The sequence below is a fragment of the Salvelinus namaycush genome, chromosome 19 (assembly GCF_016432855.1).
Source record: "Salvelinus namaycush isolate Seneca chromosome 19, SaNama_1.0, whole genome shotgun sequence".
NCBI lineage: Eukaryota > Metazoa > Chordata > Actinopteri > Salmoniformes > Salmonidae > Salvelinus > Salvelinus namaycush.
The window spans coordinates 13338291-13359997 of NC_052325.1; the positions used below are offsets into that span (position 1 = coordinate 13338291).

Below are 21707 nucleotides of genomic sequence, written 5' to 3' on the forward strand. Positions count from 1 at the left end.
GAGGGGAGACAAGGGAGTTTGGTTGAAGTAGATTCTTAATGAGGATAGACTCAAAAGGCTACATACAGTCTGCGGTGAATGCTGTGTGTTTTATTGTGCAGGTAATGGTATAATATCTGTGTAGCCCACGTACACACAGTTTAATGGGTTTCACGTCAAACCAGTTGAATATTCTAATTTTCAAAAGCCTACTTGCCCGTATTCTGTCTTGAGACGGCATTTCTTGTCCCCTTCTCCGAAAGTTACATTTTCTCACTGGCACATAGACCTGACCTAGAATTGCTACATAGAATTCAGACTAAACCAACACGCTGGAACGGGCGGGGGAGACAGCAGGAAATCTTGGTTATGGATATAATGTAGTAGGACCGCTGGAAGCTACGGCGAAGGGGGGGGAGACATTTCTGTTTATAACGTTGGTCGAATAATGTAGCTATTTCATCGCTACAATTAGGCTATAGAACGTAGCCTACTAAGCGAAGCAAACCCGATGAGTTATTCCAGGTGAGTTTTCGGGGAAAGTGTCGCTGTGGCCGCTCACCTCCTGGCAAGGCTACACGGGGGTCCTCCTCCCGGGGACATCTCAGTCCAGTATCCGCTCTACCTACCTCTGTCCCCGAAGGATGGCCACAAAACCCAGCGTACCCGGTCTGACAAGAAAATATCGTTTCTTCTCATCAACGGTGATTTTTTAAAATTGTGATTATAGAGGATTATTCCACACAACGTTGACAGGATATGATATTACGCGCGGAGGAATATGTTTTTTTACGCTTTACTGGAGTACCAATCTTGCCTCTCGAAAATGAAAATAGCCTACGGTGCAGCATGCATGTGCCACATTCTTCAATACAATTCGGCGCAAGCAATATACAACACAATTGATATTTGCTTGAAAAAGGCGTAGGCTATTGTAGGTCCACTATAGGCCTAACAAACGTATAGCCTAGCCTATCCTTAGTAGCCTACCCTATTAGGCTATCCACACAGAGAACCTATCCTACGTGGTATTGAGATCAAGTGAATTCGGTGACGATAACATTCTACATTGTTACTGTACTGAAGTTGAAAATGTAACACTGCTTGTCGTGGGAGTGGCTATATTTTTCTATTAGACAAAGCTTAAAATGTTTCCCTTTTTTAAGTATTGTCTGTCTGTGGGCGCTGATTTGGACAAGCAGGGTTGTGGCGAGTGGCAACAGCCGTGAGAGCCCCCCTCTCGGGGCCGACTTTGTTTGCGCTGGCCGGGGCTGTGTGAGAGAGCTGTAGTATTCCCTTCCCCCAGTTCTTGGGCGAAACAGGAACAACTTATTTTAGGAGGAAAAAGTTGGAGTTTGGAGCGCCCTAAAATACTGAGGACGCCAAACGTTAGCCAGTGAGACGCTGAGATTTCATGGGGTCACTTATTTCGTTTGTTTCAGGAGTTTTTCACTCGTTTGCAAACTAGGCCTACAATTATTTTTTTTACGGTGTATTTATGGCTATAACTGTATAGCTAGTTTACCACAATACTACAGTGCCAGCTCTACATTGCTCTATCTGGTTGTAGCCTCTTGTATAGTCTATTCTGCAATTGGGACATTTGAAATCAAGTGATGTCACTCAGGATGCCAGATATTTAAACTAACCAAGGCCAGATATATGATTAAGTGGCATTGCATGACTGTGTGTCAAGGGTTGTGGTTTGTTTCTCCCAGGCACGTAATTGATCAATTCATATTATTGATTGGCTAGAGTCCACACACCTGAACCCTAATCTGTCCCTTCTGGACTGAAGTCTTTTCTCTACTAATCCAGTATTCCCCACCAACCCTGGCCCTGGATAGTGCTTATTTTGTTCCAGCCCAACATTAACACATCTGAATCAACTAATACACTATTGCTGATAAGTTGATTTGTGAAGTTGTAATAATTCTGGTCTGGAAGAAAATTCTGAACACCCTGTATCTCTCCAGGACTAAGGCTGGAGACGATTTAATCATTGAACTAGGCTAGTTCTAGAGAGGGATAACTAGTTCCTAGATCTAATGTATTCTACTGAAGAGGGGCTGAACTAGTTTACATTTGAGTAATTGCTGCTGTTGTATCGCTCCTGGCAGTGTTACAAGTATTTTTGCAAGTCAAAATGATTGGATGTTGAGTAAAACTTTGTCTCTCTTAGGTGTGTGTTTGGCTGCAGTGACCTGTGAGGGTGTTGCCAGTGACAGAGCAAGGATCAACTCCTGCCTTCAGCCTGTCTTTGTCTGAGTGGGAGGAGTCAGGGTTCAAAGGTTGTGGCTCTGAGGACCCGCGGGCTGTATTTCCATATGAGGCCCTGCTGAGGGGGCTGGGGACCAACCAAGGTAACCTATCAATCACTATAGTCTGTCTGTCTGTCTGTATCTGTCTGTCTCTCTCTCTCACACACACACACACACACACACACACACACACACACACACACACACACACACACACACACATGCTACCTGTGAGTAGGGATGACTCTGGGCTGGACAGGCTGTGAGTAGGGATGACTCTGGGCTGGATTGTTTTGGGCTGGCAGCACTATCTATGATCTGTACATACTGAGAACACTGGAGGGTCAAAGCTTTCTGCCTGAGAAAACTATCCACACTGTCATCTAATCTTAACCAAAAACGACAGCAAGGAAGACGACATGATGAAATGGATACGGATGTATTAAGGACAAATTTTTTTTTTTCTTCTCCTGAGTGAATTGGCCTAATGTTTCCTATTTTGTTTACTTCGTGGCTTCTCAAGTAAACATTTTGGGGTCAAACAGTAGGAGAGAAATGTGTGTTTAGAGAGAGGGAGAGAAGCATCATGTGCTTCAGCTTGAAAGATGAGGTCTTCCTGGGGTCTTCAAGTTCTAATGTCACATACATAAGTACAGTGAAATTCTTGCAAGCGCTAAACCCAACAATGCAGTAATCAATAACAATGCAATTCTTCCTTGGGCTTACATCTACATGATATATTTTAAAATCTGTCAAAACACCTCATAACAAGACATGGTATCAATAACAAGAAACAACGAGCTGAAACAATCCACGTACGATTCCCCACAGGGCCTCTTGTCACCACAAGGCCTCGTGCCGTTGTTGCTAGCTATCTGACCGTTCAGAATCATAGCAACGCTTCTAGCCACTTCCATGTGCATAATTTTTGTGACGTTGTAGGCCAACCCGTCTCTTTCTCTTCTCTCTCTCCCTTCTCTCCCTCCACTCCTCTCTCTCTCTCCCCTCTCTTCTCTCTCCCTCCCCTCTTCTCTCTCTCTCAGTGCATTCGGAAAGTATTCATACCCCTTGATTTTTTCCACATTTTGTTACGTTACAGCCTTATTCTAAAATGGATTAAAACATTTTTTCCCCTCATCACTATACACACACAATACCCCATAAAGACAAAGCGAAAACAGGTAAAGACATTTTTGCAAATGTATTCAAAATAAAAAAGATACCTTGTTTACATAAGTATTCAGACCCTTTGCTATGAGACTCAAAATTGAGCTCAGGTGCATCCTGTTTCCATTGATCATCCTTGATATTTCTACAACTTGATTGGTGTCCACCTGTGGTAAATTCAATTAATTGGACATCATTTGGAAAGGCACACACCTGTCTATATACGGTCCCACAGTTGACAGTGCATGTCAGAGCAAAAACCAAGCCATGAGGTTGAAAGAATTGTCCGTAGAACTCCGAGACAGGATTGTGTCAAGGCACAGATCTGGGGAAGGGTACCAAAACATTTCTGCAGCATTGAAGGTCCCCAAGAAAATGGTGGCCTCCATCATTCTTAAATGGAAGAAGTTTGGAACCACCAAGACTTCCTATAGCTGGCCGCCCGGCAAAACGGAGCAATCGGGGGAAGAAGGGCCTTGGTCAGGGAGGTGACCAAGAACCCGATGGTCACTCTGACAGAGCTCCAGTGTTCCTCTGTGGAGATGGGAGAACCTTCCAGAAGGACAACCATCTCTGCAGCACTCCACCAATCAGGCCTTTATGGTAGAGTGGCCAGAAGGAAGCCACTCCTCAGTAAAAGGTAATGACAGCCCGCTTGAAGTTTGCCAAAGGACTTACAGACCATGAGAAACAAGATTCTCTGGTCTGATGAAACCAAGATTGAACTCTTTGGCCATAATGCCAAGCTTCACATCTGGAGGAACCTGGCACCATCCCTATGGTGTGAAGCATGGTGGTGGCAGCATCATGCTTTGGGGATGTTATTCAGTGGCAGGAACTGGGAGACTTGTCAGGATCGAGGGGAAAGATGAAGGGAGCAAAGTACAGAGAGATCCTTGATCAAAACCTGCTCCAGAGTGCTCAGGACCTCAGACTGGGGTGAAGGTTCACCTTCCAACAGGACAACGACCCCAAGACTTCGAGACAAGTCTCTGAATGTCCTTAAGTGGCCCAGCCAGAGCCAGGACTTGAACTCCATCGAACATCTCTGGAGAGACCTGAAAGTAGCTGTGCAGCAACGCTCCCCATCCAACCTGACAGAGCTTGAGAGGATCTGCAGAGAAGAATGGGAGAAACTCCCCAAATACAGGTGTGCCAAGCTTGTAGCGTCATACCCAAGAAGACTCGAGGATGTAATCGCTGCCAAAGGTGCTTCAACAAAGTGCTGAGTAAAGGGTCTGAATACTTATGTAAATGTGATGTTTCAGTATTTTATTTATAATACATTTGCAAACATTTCTAAAAACCTGTTTTTGCTTTGTCATTATGGGTATTGTGTAGATTGGTGAGGGGGAAAAAAACAATTTAATACGTTTTAGAATGAGGCTGAAACGTATATTTCTTTGGGAAAAGGTCAAGGGGTCTGAATACTTTCTGAATGCTGTGTGTGTGTGTAGTTCTGTGTCTGCCTGTGCATTTAATTGGGCAGGTCTTTGCCAGTATTTTAAAAATCCCATGGGAATGAAACACCAGGTTAAAGTGGGTTAATTCAGGGACAGACCCTGACTCATGTTCTCTCCACAGTGCTAATGTTGGCCTAGAGAAGAGAAGGTTGTGTGTGTGAATTTGTGATCATCAAAGATAATAATTACTTGCACAAATATGACCTCTACACCATTTATTGTATACGTTTGGTCAGTAGGACCTTATTGGAGACGTGTATGTGCAGTATGTAATGTGTGTGAGACACCAGCCAGACAGGCCACATTGCATGTTCTGTTTCTGAGCTCAGCTAAATCTGCTCTCTGTCCCCATGCGCCTCCCATTCCCCAGGATCACTAATCAATTACATGGTCTCTCTTTCAGGCATTACTACATGCTCCTGCTGCTCACCAGAAAAGGATTGGGTGGAGGGGAGGTGTACAGTATAGAAGTGGACCACATAAATTTAACATCACCATATCCAGCTGTACGACAAACCATCATAAATGTTTACATGATAGACTGGAATGTTTATATGTGTGTAATGCACCAACACATTTTATTTTGTTGTTTTTGCACATCAAATGGCAATATTTTTAAATATTTGCATTGCGCTATTTCAATGTTGCCAACGTTTAGCTGGGCCTACCCAGTTCCTTGGGAGTAGAGAGGAGTGTGTGTTCCCTCTGTCTGTCTCTGTGGGGCACAGGGCCTCCGAAGGCTCCCTTCGACTGTTGGGATTTCCCACAATGCTTTGAGCCGCAGGGAGTCCTCACGGCATGAGCTATGGAGGAATGTGGCCGAGTGTGGGAGCGACCTGAGGGATGGAAGGAGAACATGGCTGAGGGAGGGGAAAGGGGGGGAGGAGACAGGAGCTAGTGTGTTGAAAGCACTGGAGTTGCAGTCGGAAATATCAAATCAATATCTCTCTACCTATAGTACCTACTCCATGAATAAACAAAGAATGTTAAGGATTATACTTCAGTCCGTTATCAACTTCTGTGCTGTTTGTGTGTGTGTGTGTATACCAGTATTTGAGATGGATATAACTGTGTGTGTGTGTTAAGGAAAGTGATAGTGTGTGAGTTGCTGTATCTTAGTGTGTGCTTTGTATTATCATATGTTACTAATTATATTACACCCTCAAACAGAAACAGAGATGGGTGTGAGTGAGGTAGAGAGGGACAATGTGTGATGAAGTGTGTGAGCCAGAGATCAGAGCAGCAGAAGAGCTGCTGAGTGCCAGTCCTGCTGCCCGCTTGGCTGACACACACACATGGCACCGTGCCCAGGCTCAGACAGCAGATGTGTCAGTCGTGAGTCAGCTGTGTGTCTCGTGTAACCTTTTCTGTCTCTTCTGCCTGCAGGTTTTGGAGTAACACACGTTTCTCTTCCCGGTGCAGGGATGGCCACATCTATATCATGACAATGATGGACATGGTGAGTGATGTGATCATAGTCATGTCCTAAACATGACATTACAGCGTAACAGTGGGGAGGAGAGTGAGGGCCCTGGATGCTGGTGTGCATCACTACAGCAAGTCTTTCTTTATAAGAGGCCATTACTAGCTAGATCTGTTGAGTTTAATATGGTTAGAGACAGGCACATTGATGGGTAAAGCGATAGAGACGGAGAGAGAGAGAAAGACGTGTGTGTGTGTGTGTGTGTGTGTGTGTGTGTGTGTGTGTGTGTGTGTGTGTGTGTGTGTGTGTGTGTGTGTGTGTGTGTGTGTGTGTGTGCTAAAGCCGATGATAATGTGTGAGTTAAGTGTGCGGAACAGTCGAAGAGTTCACTGTAAACATTTGACATGGCTCACATTCACAAGGAACAAGAGCTCACTCATAACTGTGTGTGTGCGTATGAATGTGTTTGTGTATGTACAGGTAACTGCCAAAATAAAGGAAACACCAACATTAAGGATCTTAATAGGGTGTTGGGCCACCACGAGCAGCCAGAACAGCTTCAATGCACCTCAGCATAGATTCTACAAGTGTCTGAAACTCTATTGGAGGGATGTGACACCATTCATCCACAAGAAATTCTATCATTTGGTGCGTTGTTGATGGTTGTCTCAGAATCTCCCAAAAGTGTTCAATTGGGTTGAGATCTGGTGACTGAGACGGCCATGGCATATGGTTTACATTGGTTTGATGAGCATGATAACATTCAGTGACCACCCTTTCCCCTGTGGATGGGGGGCATTGTATTTATATGTGGGCAAATCCCTGGTAGCTAAAATAATGGCCTACCCAGCATTTTTATTCGGTACGTGCTATCCGGGGTCCTTGGGACATCCCCTACCCCATTGAAATGGTTAAGGTTAGGGACTTCCCAAAGATCCTGATAGCACTAACCATTTTTATACTTGACTCTAAGCATGATGGGATGTTACTTGCTTAATTAACCCAGGAACCACACCTGTGTGGAAGAACCGGCTTTCAATATACTTTGTATCCCTCGTTTACTCAAGTGTTTCCATTATTTTAACAGTTACCTGTATGTGACAAACCTCTCCCTTGGCGTCACAGCGCTATATTTAGCCGTTACCCTGAGTTCCAAGAATTCTGTGCGTTCCGTGTGTGTTATCTCCAGGGCGTGTTGTCTGTCTGGCACCGGGTACAGGAAGTCACCTGAACAGGTGAGATCCCAGGTGTCAGCTGTCAGCCAATCAGAGCAGGAAGAAAAAGGCATCCCCCTGTCTCAGACATGTTGGTTGGAAGGACTAGAACACTCAGTGAAATGAACTGGGAGCTTCATAGTGTACAGATGAATGTTCCCTCTGCTATCGCCTGTGTTCTGTCTGTCAAAGGTATTTTCTGTCTTTATTGTCTTGTGTGTGTACTGACAGTTGAAATTGGAGTGTGTGGGGTGCTATTGCATTGTATGAAATCCAGGCTAGGTTGACACATGCTACATGTAAATATGTTTTCATTTTGCAAGACTGGTGTGTCTAGAATGCCGTTCCAGTGGTTATCCAGGTTTAGCTGTGTGTGTGTGTGTGTGTGTGTGTGTGTGTGAATCATGGTCTTGCAGAGGAGAGAAAAGCAAGGGAGAGTGTAAACAAATAGTGTTTAAAATGATTTAGAGGGAGAGAGAGCGCGACTGCTCTGTTGCGGCTGAGCTGCGATATTGGATTTGCATAAATGAGGCTGAAACATCTGCAGGCCTTTTACAGCCAGCGGGGCTAAGAAAAGGTAGTTTGTGCGCAAGGCGTGTAAAAAAACCAAAAAAAAACCGAAAGAAACACCCGCACTTCAAAACCCAAACTTAATTAAGTTGCCTCTTTTTAAATGTGGAAATCACTCTTTATATCTGCGGCTCTTTACCGAAGAAGCACATTTGTTGTTTAACTGATCAGCTAGTTTAATAGAGGGAGAGGAACCTCTCCGATTATCCATTACCGTATACGTGTTTGTTTTGCTGGGGCTGCTCTTTGTGTGTGTGTATATAGATATACTGTATATCTATCTCTATATACTAAAACATAACTTGTAAGGTGCTGGTCCCATGTTTCATGAGCTGAAATAAAAGATCCTAGAAATTTTCTGTGTGCACAAAAAGCTTATTTCTCTCAAAAGTTGGGCACAAATTTGTTTACATCTCTGTTTGTGAGCATATCTCCTTTGCCAAGATAATCCATCCATCTGACAGGTGTGGCATATCAAGAAGCTGATTAAACAGCATGCTCATTACAAAGGTGCTTCCTTGTGCTGGGGACAATAAAAGGCCACTCTAAGATGTGAAAGTTTGTCACACAACACAATGCCACAGATGTCTCAAGTTTTGAGGGAGCATGCAGTTGAAACGCTGACTACATGAATGTCAACCAGAGCTGTTGCCAGATAATTTAATGTTAATTTCTCTACCATATGCTGCCTCCAATTTCGTTTTAGAGAATTTTGCAGTACGTCTACCGGCACCACAACCGCAGACCACAGGTAACCACGCCCGCCCAGGACCTCCACATCCGGCTTCCTCACCTGCGGGATCATCTGAGACGAGACAGTTGATGAATCAGTGGGTTTGCACAAATGACATTTTTTTGCAAAACTGCCAGAAACCTTCTCAGGGAAGCTCATCTGCGTGCTCGTCGTCCTCGCCAGGATCTTGATCCGACTGCAGTTCGACGTCGTAACCGACTTCAGTGGACAAATGCTCACCTTCAATGGCCTCTGGCATGGTGGAGGAGTGTCGTCTTCACGGATTAATTCCAGTTTCAACTGTACCGGGCAGATGGCGTCGTGTGGGCGAGTGGTTTGCTGATGTCAACGTTGTGAACAAAGTGCCCCATGTTGCTGTGGGGTTATGGTTTGGGCAGTCATAAGCTACAAACTACGGACACAATTGCATTTTATCGATGGCAATTTGAATGCACAGAGATACCGTGACGAGATCCTGAGGCCCATTGTCGTGCCATTCATCTGCCACCATCACCTCATGTTTCAGAATATATTGCACAGCTCCTTTTCGCAAGGATCTGTGCACAATTTCTGGAAGCTGAAAATGTCCCAGTTCTTCCATGGCCTGCATACTCACTAAACATGTCACCTATTGTGCATGTTTTGGTCACTACATTTGAGAGAAATAAGCTATTTGTGTATGAAATATTTCTGGGATCTTTTATTTCAGATCATGAAACATAGGACTAACACTTTACATGTGTTGTTTATATCTTTGTTCTGTATGTACGTAGGCATGCTTATATTCAACAAAAATATAAACACAACAAAATATGCCAAATATCAGTCTAAAAAACAAATAAATCCGATTTGACCGTTTAGACACAAGCCTCATGGCCAATAATCAGATTTGTGGCTTGAAATATCCGATTACATGTGCTTTTTGGCAGGAAGAATAACAGATTCTAATCAGATATGCAATTTTTATTTTATTTGAGTCACTTCAAACTGCCAGTGTGAACAAGGCTTTAGTGGTTGCTTGTGTGTGTGTTGGGTGGTGGGTGCTGCGTGTTTGTTCTGTGTGATAGGAATGTCAGCAAGCGGCCCAATTAGCGTCTCGTTAGTGTGTGATTGGAGGGAGAGGGTGATTGACAGTTCCTGCTGTGTGTGTGTGTGTGTGTGTTTAAGACTGATGTGAGTATATCTAGCTACAACAGGAAAGACAGAGTGGTTTTGCTATTCTAAGTCTCAGGCAGAACTAATTTCTTTGTAAATACACTAGGTTTTCCTCAGCATACAGTGCCTTGCAAAAGTATTTATCCCCCTTGACGTTTTTCCTATTTTGTTGCATTACAACCTGTAATTTAAATTGATTTTTATTTGGATTTCATGTAATGGACATACACAAACCAGTCCAAATTGGTGAAGTGAAATGAAAAAAACAACTTGTTTAAAAAAATTCTAAAAAATGGGAAAGTGGTGCATGCATATGTATTCACCCCCTTTGCTATGAAGCCCCTAAATAAGATCTGGTGCAACCAATTACCTTCAGAAGTCACATAATTAGTTAGATTGCACACAGGTGGACTTTATTTAAGTGTCACATGATCTATATACACATACATACATACATACATGCATACATACATACATACATACATACATACATACATACATGCATATACACACACCTGTTCTGAAAGGCCCCAGAGTCTGCAGCACCACCAAGCAAGCGGCACCATGAAGACCAAGGAGCTCTCCGAACAGGTCAGGAACAAAGTTGTGGAGAAGGGTTGGGTTATCCCAAAAAATGTCTGCACCATTAAATCCATTATTTGACGGAATATGACACCACAACAAACCTGCTAAGAGAAGGCCGCCCACCAAAACTCACGGACCAGGCAAGGAAGGCATTAATCAGAGGCAACAAAGAGACCAAAGATAACCCTGAAGGAGCTGCAAATCTCCACAGCGGAGATCGGAGTATCTGTCCATAGGACCACTTTAAGCCGTACACTCCACATAGTTGGGCTTTACGGAAGAGTGGCCAGAAAAAAAGCCATTGCTTAAAGAAAAAAATAAGCAAACACGTTTGGTGTTCGCCAAAAGGCATGTGGTAGACTCCCCAAACATATGGAAGAAGGTACTCTGGTCAGATGAGACTAAAATGGAGCTTTTTGGCCATCAAGGAAAACGCTATGTCTGGCACAAACCCACCCCCTCTTATCACCCCGAGAACACCATCCCCACAATGAAGCATGGTGGTGGCAGAATCATGCTGTGGGGATGTTTTTCATCGGCGGGGCTGGGAAACTGGTCAGAATTGAAGGAATGATGGATGGCGCTAAATACAGGGAAATTCTTGAGGGAAACCTGTTTATCTTCCCCTTGAAACTGGGACTGAGATTCACCTTCCAGCAGGACAATGACCCTAAGCATACTGCTAAAGCTACACTCGAGTTGTTTAAGGGGAAAGATTTAAATGTCTTGGAATGGCCTAGTCAAAGCCCAGACCTCAATCCAATTTGAGAATCTGTGGTATGACTTAAAGATTGCTGTACACCAGCGGAACCCATCCAACTTGAAGGAGCTGGAGCATTTTTGCCTTGAAGAATGGGCAAAAATCCCAGTGGCTAGATGTGCTGAGCTTATAGAGAACCCCCAAGAGACTTGTAGCTGTAATTGCTGCAAAAGGTGGCTCTACAAACTATTGGCTTTGGGGGGTTAATAGTTATGCACGCTCAAGTATTATATATTTTTTTGTCTAATTTCTTGTTTGTTTCACAATAAATTTAAAAAAATGCGTCTTCAAAGTGGTAGGCATGTTGTGTAAATCAAATGATGCAACCCTTAATTCCAGGTTGTAAGGCAACAAAATAGGAAAATTGCCAATGGGGGTGAATACTTTCGCAAGCCACTGTATACAGTGCCTTCAGAAAGTATTCATACCTCTTGACTTATTCCATAGGCCCACCCACTGGGGAGCCAGGCCCGGCCAATCACATTTAGTTTTTCCCCACTAAAGTGCTTTATTACAGACATAAATACTCCTCAGTTATATCAGATGTCCCCGGTGGCTGGTCTCAGACCATTCCGCAGGTGAAGAAGCCGGATGTGGAGGTCCTGGGCTGGCGTGGTTACACGTGGTCTGTGGTTGTGAGGCCGGTTGGACGTGCTACCAAATTCTCTAAAATGACGTTGAGGCGGCATATGGTAGAGAAATTAACTTGAAGTTATCTGGCAACAACTCTGGTGGACTTTCCTGTAGTCATGTCGATTGCACGCTCCCACAACTTGGGACATCTGTGGCATTGTGGTGTTTGACAAAACTGCACATTTTAGGGTGGCCTTTTATTGTCCCCAGCACAAGGTGCACCTGTGTAATGATCATGCTGTTTAATAATCTTGATATGCCACACCTGTCAGGTGGATGGATTATCTTGGCAAAGGAGAAATGCTCACTAACAGGTTTGTTACAAAAAAAAATTGCACAACATTTGAGAGAAATAAACTTTTTGTGCATATGGAACATTTCTGGGATCTTTTATTTCAGCGCATGAAACATGGGACCAACACTTTACATGTTGCATTTTATATTTTTGTTCAGTAGACAATATTTGCCCATTATTCTTAAAAAAATTCTTCAAGCTCTGTCAAGTTGATCATTGCTAGACAGACATTTTTAAGTCTTGTCATAGATTTTCAAGCCGATTTCAAAACTGTAACTAGTCCACTCGAGAACATTCAATGTCGTCTTGGTATGCGACTCCAGTGTAGATTTAGCCTTGTGTTTTAAGTTATTGTTTTTGTCCTGCTGAAAGGTGAATTCGTCTCCCAGTGTCTGTTGGAAAACAGAGTGAACCAGGGTTTCCTCTAGGATTTTGCCTGTGCTTATAGCTGTATTCCGTTTATTTTTATCCCCAAAAACTATCTAGTCATTGCCGATGACAAGCATACCCATAACATGATGCAGACAGCACAATGTTTGAAAATATGAAGTGGTACTCCGTGATGGTTTGGATTTGCCCCAAACAATGCTTTGTATTCAGGACAAAAAGTTAATTTCTTTGCCGCATTTTTGCAGTATTACTTAAGTGCCTCGTTGCAAGCAGGATGCATGTTTTGAAATATTTGTATTCTGTACAGGCTTTCTTCTTTTCACTTTGTCATTTTAGGTTAGTACTGTGAAGTAACTACAATGTTGATCCATCCTCAGTTTTATATACACTGCTCAAAAAAATAAAGGGAACACTAAAATAACACATCCTAGATCTGAATGAATGAAATATTGTTATTAAATACTTTTTTCTTTACATAGTTGAATGTGCTGACAACAAAATCACACAAAAATTATCAATGGAACTCAAATGTATCAATCCATGGAGGTCTGGATTTGGAGTCACACTCAAAATTAAAGTGGAAAACCACACTACAGGCTGATCCAACTTTGATGTAATGTCCTTAAAACAAGTCAAAATGAGGCTCAGTAGTGTATGTGGCCTCCACGTGCCTGTATGACCTCCCTACAATGCCTGGGCATGCTCCTGATGAGGTGGCGGATGGTCTCCTGAGGGATCTCCTCCCAGACCTGGACTAAAGCATCCGCCAACTCCTGGACAGTCTGTGGTGCAACGTGGCGTTGGTGGATGGAGCGAGACATGATGTCCCAGATGTGCTCAATTGGATTCAGGTCTGGGGAACGGGCGGGCCAGTCCATAGCATCAATGCCTTCCTCTTGCAGGAACTGCTGACACACTCCAGCCACATGAGGTCTAGCATTGTCTTGCATTAGGAGGAACCCAGGGCCAACCGCACCAGCATATGGTCTCACAAGGGGTCTGAGGATCTCATCTCGGTACCTAATGGCAGTCAGGCTACCTCTGGCGAGCACATGGAGGGCTGTGCGGCCCCCCCAAAGAAATGCCACCCCACACCATGACTGACCCACCGCCAAACCGGTCATGCTGGAGGATGTTGCAGGCAGCAGAACGTTCTCCACGGCGTCTCCAGACTCTGTCACGTCTGTCACATGTGCTCAGTGTGAACCTGCTTTCATCTGTGAAGAGCACAGGGCGCCAGTGGCGAATTTGCCAATCTTGGTGTTCTCTGGCAAATGCCAAACGTCCTGCACGGTGTTGGGCTGTAAGCACAACCCCCACCTGTGGACGTCGGGCCCTCATACCACCCTCATGGAGTCTGTTTCTGACCGTTTGAGCAGACACATGCACATTTGTGGCCTGCTGGAGGTCATTTTGCAGGGCTCTGGCAGTGCTCCTCCTTGCACAAAGGCGGAGGTAGTGGTCCTGCTGCTGGGTTGTTGTCCTCCTATGGCCTCCTCCACGTCTCCTGATGTACTGGCCTGTCTCCTGGTAGCGCCTCCATGCTCTGGACACTACGCTGACAGACACAGCAAACCTTCTTGCCACAGCTCGCATTGATGTGCCATCCTGGATGAGCTGCACTACCTGAGCCACTTGTGTGGGTTGTAGACTCCGTCTCATGCTACCACTAGAGTGAAAGCACCGCCAGCATTCAAAAGTGACCAAAACATCAGCCAGGAAGCATAGGAACTGAGAAGTGGTCTGTGGTCACCACCTGCAGAACCACTCCTTTATTGGGGGTGTCTTGCTAATTGCCTATAATTTCCACCTGTTGTCTATTCCATTTGCACAACAGCATGTGAAATTTATTGTCAATCAGTGTTGCTTCCTAAGTGGACAGTTTGATTTCACAGAAGTGTGATTGACTTGGAGTTACATTGTGTTGTTTAAGTGTTCCCTTTATTTTTTTGAGCAGTGTATATAGTTCTATATAGTTTTATATATACAGTGGGGAGAACAAGTATTTGATACACTGCCGATTTTGCAGGTTTTCCTACTTCCAAAGCATGTAGAGGTCTGTAATTTTTATCATAGGTACACTTCAACTGTGAGAGACGGAATCTAAAACAAAAATCCAGAAAATCACATTGTATAATTTTTAAGTAATTAATTTGCATTTTATTGCATGACATAAGTATTTGATCACCTACCAACCAGTAAGAATTCCGGCTCTCACAGACCTGTTAGTTTTTCTTTAAGAAGCCCTCCTGTTCTCCACTCATTACCTGTATTAACTGCACCTGTTTGAACTCGTTACCTGTATAAAAGACACCTGTCCACACACTCAATCAAACAGACTCCAACCTCTTCACAATGGCCAAGACCAGAGAGCTGTGTAAGGACATCAGGGATAAAATTGTGGCCCTGCACAAGGCTGGGATGGGCTACAGGACAATAGGCAAGCAGCTTGGTGAGATGGCAACAACTGTTGGCGCAATTATTAGAAAATGGAAGAAGTTCAAGATGACGGTCAATCACCCTCGGTCTGGGGCTCCATGCAAGATCTCACCTCGTGGGGCATCAATGATCATGAGGAAGGTGAGGGATCAGCCCAGAACTACACGGCAGGACCTGGTCAATGAGCTGAAGAGAGCTGGGACCACAGTCTCAAAGAAAACCATTAGTAACACACTACGCCGTCATGGATTAAAATCCTGCAGCGCACGCAAGGTCCCCCTGCTCAAGCCAGCGCATGTCCAGGCCCGTCTGAAGTTGCCAATGACCATCTGGATGATCCAGAGGAGGAATGGGAGAAGGTGGTCATGTGGTCTGATGAGACAAAAATAGAGCTTTTTGGTCTAAACTCCACTCGCCGTGTTTGGAGGAAGAAGAAGGATGAGTACAACCCCAAGAACAAGTCTTTGTGGTTGAATTTTTGCTTGAAATTCACAACTCGATTGAGGGACCGTATAATTATCTGTATGTGTGGGGTAGTCATTCAAAAATCATGTTAACCACTATTACCACAACTTGTTATGCAATATGTTAAGAATTTTTTTACTCTTGAACTTATTTAGGCTTGCCATAACAAATGGATTGAAGCTGTAACACAACTAAATGTGGAAAAGTAAAATGGTGTGAATACTTTCTGAGAGCATTGTCGGTCTCTCTGTCCCTATGGAGTTGTCTCTCGCTGTACACACACACAACCCTGTACAGTAGTGTATAGTTAGCCCATGTAGGAGCAGCTAACAGTGTGAGATTGTCTGTTATTTCCAGTACCAGCAGTGCTCTCTCTCTCTCTCGTTCTCTCTTTCTCTCTTTTTCTCTTTCTCTCTTTCTCTGGAGCCGGTTACAGTATGAGTGTTTTGGAGGTGTTCCTAAATATTTGTGGGATGACAGTGTGATCTGACTGTCCTGCTCACTGTGGATTCTTATGTCATTACCAGAGGGGGATAAAACACACACACACACACACTGCTGCAACAGAATGCATACGCACTCACAGGCACACACACACTGCTGCAACATAGAATGCATACGCAAACACACACACGCACGCATGCGCACAGTGTAAGAACCTGTGTGGGCTTTGTGGTCAATAGGAATCCAGGCAGTCATAATTGAGAGCTCAGTCAGTGTAGCTTTCATTAGTATTCTGTGTTTCCCCCAGTCAACCACATTCAGGGACTCCCACTACTTCTACCAGAGAGGATGATACACAACATAATTATTTTCAAATGTGATAACCAATGACCATGTAACAGCAATGACAATTGTTGTAAAGATGTCCTTACATTTGTCTTCTGTCTTCTCTCCACAGAGTGCCCAAGGGCCGTGAGAGCCCCTTGGGGAAACTTCATGCACAAACCCACTTTCTTCCTCACACAGAAACACACACTCTCTCTGACACACACACAGTCTTATTGACACACACACACACACACAGAGTATGTTGGAGGTCCAGGAGGAAAGGCCTGCCACAGCAGGAGGAACGGCAGTGACACACTTCAGCAAGAAAGAGCGAGGGAAGAAGGAACGAGAGGAGGCCAAGGACAGCCGGGGAAATCTTGGGATTATCGGGAACAGTATTCCAGGTTCGGGTGGCCGAGGGAACGGCAGAGGGAAAGCCCCTCACACACACACAGGCAGCCCCCAGCAGCTCATCACCCCACCCTGCTCTGTGGTGCTGGGAGCCCCCTCCATTCATCACAACAGACTGAAGAACTCCCCATCCACCAACACACAGAGGTGAGGGAGAGAGAGTGTACATGTGTCTGTCTGTGTAAAGTAGTAGTAGTAAAAGTGGTGTGTGTGTGTCCTGGGGTCAGGGAGTACACTGTGTTTGGATCTTCTCTCTGCTGACTCATGTTTCTGGAGCCACTGGAAATCAGCATCTGCCCTGCCAAACGCTTGCCATCCCTCTCTCTCTCTCGCTCTCTTGCTCTCTCGCTCAGCTGTGTGTGTCAGTAGGGTGTGGTATGGGGCTGTCCCTGCCAGTTGGAAGTGTCCTGTTCTCCTGAGCTGTACTTTTCTCATGGCCACTGAGAAGCAGCCGCCCTGATCCTCCTCTCCGCCAGATTATGGTCTGTGTCTCTGGCCTACGGTTGTGAAGAACTGCCCCTGTCAGTTGTACATGGTTGTGATCCGAGCCAAATATAATACTCTGGCAGACATTATTCCTACCTCACTATTGGCCAGTGAGAAAATGGTGTGTGTGTTTCCCTTCCCTCGGGCTGTCTGTACTGTGCCTATACTTGCCTATACCAACTGTGATCTACAAGACATTCCTAGTCAATCACCAAATATTTATCTCAAACAATAAAGCCTTGCGTTCCATTTTTCATCTCGTGCTGTTGGCAGTAGGTGTACCCGATTCAGCTGCCCTGCGCGCCGGGTTGGCCACGTGTTCAAATTCTGAACCATTTCATGTGTCTGAAGCTGCAAACTCTGCCTTCCCAGGGGGGCCCGGAGAACAAATCAAGTGCATTATAGGCCTACCTCTGGCCAATCGGGTGGCTCAGATAGCTGGGTCTGCAGTAATGTAGCAGGCATAAAAGAAAGTTACAGCAAGGTTGATACTGTGAGCTTTTAAAACCCTGACTAGAGAGAGACGGTCAACAAATACAGCACAATGGTGGTTTTATGAGGGAGTTCATGTGTAAATTCTTACTCAGCATTGTCAACACTTTGTATTCCACACTTTTATAAGCCATACAATGCGGGTTCTTCCTGCTTGCGCTACAACAAGCACTGCAGCTGTACAGCCTACCTCAAATGTTGAAAATATATATATATTGATATAGATTTTTTTAATTAAAAAAATATATAGATTTTTTTATTATTAAAAAAAATTGGTCAGAACAACAATGTATTGGCAGGACAATTCAAGCAAAGCCAATATGTGGTGATAATGTATTGGGCCTATAGCTTACTGCACAAACCTTATTGCTACAGTACTGTTTTTAATTGGTTAATGTTGCATAGGATTACTCTTGACTCAGAAAAGTTTGGTACCACTGGTCTAACTGTAGGTATTAGCTGATGATGTATGTACAGTACAGCACTGTGGTTAGTAGCTATAATGATGGATCATGGTAGGTTGGGGGATTTCCCACAGCGTAAGTCTTGAACACAGTAGGCCTACTGTTTTTAGTCTGTTTTTCAAATAGGGTGCCTCCATACAAATAGAGCTGCTGAAGGAGTGTGTGTGTGTGTTTATGTATTAGTCTGTACACATGTTAGGGTGTGTGTGTGTGTGTGTGTGATTCACTACTCTGGCAGTCTCCTCCCGGCAATGGAAAGAGCGGAGTGAGGAAAGAGGTAGGGGGAGATGGGGAAGGGTTGATGGGACAAGAGGTCAGTCTGGTCCACTCCCAGCCAGCCGTCTGATTCTCTGGCCTCTTTTCCAACTGAGACTCCTCAGTCAGGAGTCTGTTCACTGGGCACTAATTAAGTCTAGCTCCAGGCTCTGGCCTGTTTCCCCTCTGTGTCCCTGGTTGTGTCAAGTGTTTTCCCTGTACTCACTAAATTGATGCCGCCACACAACAACAAAAAAGGAACATAAAAATATTTCTGCCAAGATTCACTTTGAAGATGCTATAACTGTCCACATTTACTTTTCCTCTGTCAACAAGACCAGTAAAGAACAGCAACATCAGACAACCCCATAGTAGAATGGCTTTAACGGGAGGTGCATTCAAGTTGCGGGTGCCACAGGGAGAGAAACATGCGTTCTGATAATCAGTCAATGCTCAACATTTCTTAATGTAATTGCACGCATGGCACCATTAAAAAAGGCAATTACAACTAGAGTTTGTAGCATGGTTTAGGAACAACTGCACAACAAAACTCTTAACGGGGCAATGGTGTCTTGAAAGGGAAATTACATACGTTGTAATTTAAACAGTTTTTCACGGTTGAATAATAATTCATGCTTATTCAAAATAATTGTAAATATTAATAACAATTAGGATGTTGTGTCAAATGTAAAGTTGTTCTCTAAAAGTCTGACTTTAAAAACTCAAAATTAAAATAATTTTATTTGGAATCATTTTGGAATAGAATGTCCTTTTAAAAAGTCACCAGAACTGTACTTCTCACAGTCCTTGTACAGAAGCAACCCCTATCTCCCCACCTTTTTTCCGCGACCTTTGCCACCACTGCTTTTCTAGGGGAACAAGTCGTGGTGGGGAAGTAGGAGAACTAACAGAGACTGTGGGAGAATCTTAATTGCATACTCCTCTCGTTGCCTTCTCAAAACCCATCGGAGGAGAAGATCAGAGGGGAGGGACCTTTGACCTGTGTTTTGAGAAGGAGGTGAGGAGAGAGGATTGCCTGGCTACCCACACTCCTTGCTCCGGCCAAACCCTATGCCACGCCCACATACGTTAGTTTCTTCTCTGCAATGAGTCTGGATCGGAGTACTTGTCTGACCCTTCAGCGACTGCGAACACATTCGGGGCCTTCTAATTGGTTCAGAAACCAATAGGTTGAGCCAGAGCTAGAACACACATGGGTTAAGCGGCTGTTTGAAAATTCGTCATTGGCTTTGATGCTCAGATTGGTTAGACCAGTGGTCACCAACCTTTTGAATGAAGATCACTTTCTGAGTCAAAATGCAAGCCGAGATCTACAGCCAAGATTTTTATCATTAGTGAGAGGAGAAGGGATGTGAGGAGTGATTGCAGTCTGACTAGAGAGAGGAGAAGGGACGTGAGGAGTATGCAATTGAGATTCTCCCTGAGTGTACTACTTGGGGAGCCATACCTGTTGCGGCATTTACACACACGTACACACAGAGTGTGAGATATGCACTTGATTCTCCTGGAATGTCATAACCCAAGTCTCCAGTAATTCTTCCTCATCAGTCTAAGTAAAGTTGTCTTGCCTAACCATGACCAGGTCAATAGATTTTTTTTATATCAATGAGACTACCTGGATAAATAAATGTTAAATAAAAATTATGCTGAATTTTTTTCCACTGTCTCACTATGAAAGAGTGCATGAAGTACATTTTGCTTCAGTTTATTTATGTACAGTTGATAAGCACTTCTTCTCTCTCTCCCTCCTCCTCATCTCTCCCTCTCTCAGTCCTAAACCCAAGCCAGAAGTCATGGTGCGCTCCCCTCCCGTCATGTCTCCCTCCGGTGGTGCCGCCCAAATGGACTCCAAACTGCCCAATCAGAGCAAACCAGGAAGCGGCGGCAGCCAACTTCAGGCTTCGCCCTGCGACCTCAAGACAGTGGGTGCTAAGGGCTCCCAGCAGGGGGGTGTATTGGGGACGGGTCCAGGGGGCATGGGGGGGCTGAAGAATGGCCAGGGCCTGACCTCTGGGGGACAGGGGTCAAAGGTGAAGGTAAAAAGAGAGAGGAGCACCTCGGTGGAGTCCTACAATGAGCAGCAGCCAGACACAGTCACGCCCACCAGCGACGACAAGGGTGAGTATTACACTGCACTCCAAATAGTATTCAGCTCAAATATGTCAAGTTGAGTACCGGTATACGTAGTGGTATGAAGTAGTGTACTATTTACTGATGACATCCTACTTTCTAAGCTTGCATTTCCATGAAGCTAAAGTGCTTATATATTTCTGCCTCTCTGACACAATAGCTGTTGATGTTAGTGGGCATGCTACGTATCCATTCTGTGTGAACATGTGTTGTGGCTGTGGAAACAGCAGCAGGCCCCTGAAAGCGTGTCATTATGGTCACGCACTCTGCCCTTGATCCACTGCTGTGTCGGTCTCTCCTCTCCTCCTGGGAGTCTGGTGCACAGGACTGCACTTAGAGAAGGGAGGGGAGAGGGGAAGGTGTGTTTGTGTGTGCTATTGACATGGAGAGCTCAGCTCTGACTCTGGTCTGTAGAAACGCATGCACGCACACACATGAAAACACAGCTACACACACACTGACTGTGTGTGTATACAGACAGTAACAGGGTGAAGAGGATGTGTGTGGCTGAGAGGAGGCAGCCCTACAGTGGAGCTGACTGGTGCTCTGGAGGAGAGAGTGATGAGGACGACAAAGGATTCTTCAGTAAGTGTGTGTGTGTGACTTTGTGTATGTGTTTGTGTCTGTCGGTCATCCCCATTTCCACCTGTTACTGAAAACTACAGTACCAATGATCCTATCTGTCCCTCCCCAGACTGTAACTCCAGTGACGTGAAGCCCCAGGACTCCAACTCCCATCCTCCCTCCAACGCCGGACTCAGCCGCTCTTCCACGCCCTCCCACAATCCACTAGGAGGCCAGGGCGCAGCGTCGGAGTCGGCGGGTGGTCAGAAGGCTGGGTCTAAAGTGGTTTATGTCTTCACTACAGAGATGGCCAACAAGTAAGGTCGATCACAGCGAATTAATGTAAATTACACTGCAAAAATATATTTTTCAAGATATTTGATCTTAATCGCCGTATCGTCATATGAAGGTAAAATATCTTGAAATAAGACAAAATTATCTGCCAATGACAGTAGGTCATTTAGTTTGGTACGAAAAAAACAAGTTAATTATCACTCAATATAAGATATTTAGGCGTGCATAGATTTAACTTTTTGCTAAATGTTCTCCACTCAATGGGCTTTATTCGGTGTGATTCGGTG

General features: G+C 44.6%; 1 protein-coding gene across 4 annotated transcripts in view; it reads left to right on the plus strand.

Moving 5' to 3' along the window:
- The first annotated feature begins 336 nt into the window (after positions 1-336).
- The window catches only part of LOC120064156 (B-cell CLL/lymphoma 9 protein-like), a 34322-nt gene continuing 12951 nt past the window's right edge, over positions 337-21707 (plus strand). For 2 of the 4 annotated variants that reach the window (XR_005478573.1, XM_039014530.1), the window contains exons 1-8: positions 337-504; positions 2162-2342; positions 5274-5376; positions 6257-6329; positions 16434-16861; positions 20204-20550; positions 21040-21147; positions 21257-21443. Coding sequence is in view for 3 of the 4 variants with exons in the window: in XM_039014530.1 (XP_038870458.1) it covers positions 16563-16861; positions 20204-20550; positions 21040-21147; positions 21257-21443 (941 nt within the window). In the remaining variant the exon portion in view is untranslated. Of the gene's footprint in view, positions 505-550; positions 684-2161; positions 2343-5273; positions 5377-6256; positions 6330-16433; positions 16862-20203; positions 20551-21039; positions 21148-21256; positions 21444-21707 lie in introns of those variants that run through there. The other 2 variants (XM_039014531.1, XM_039014532.1) reach the window with 2 other exon arrangements.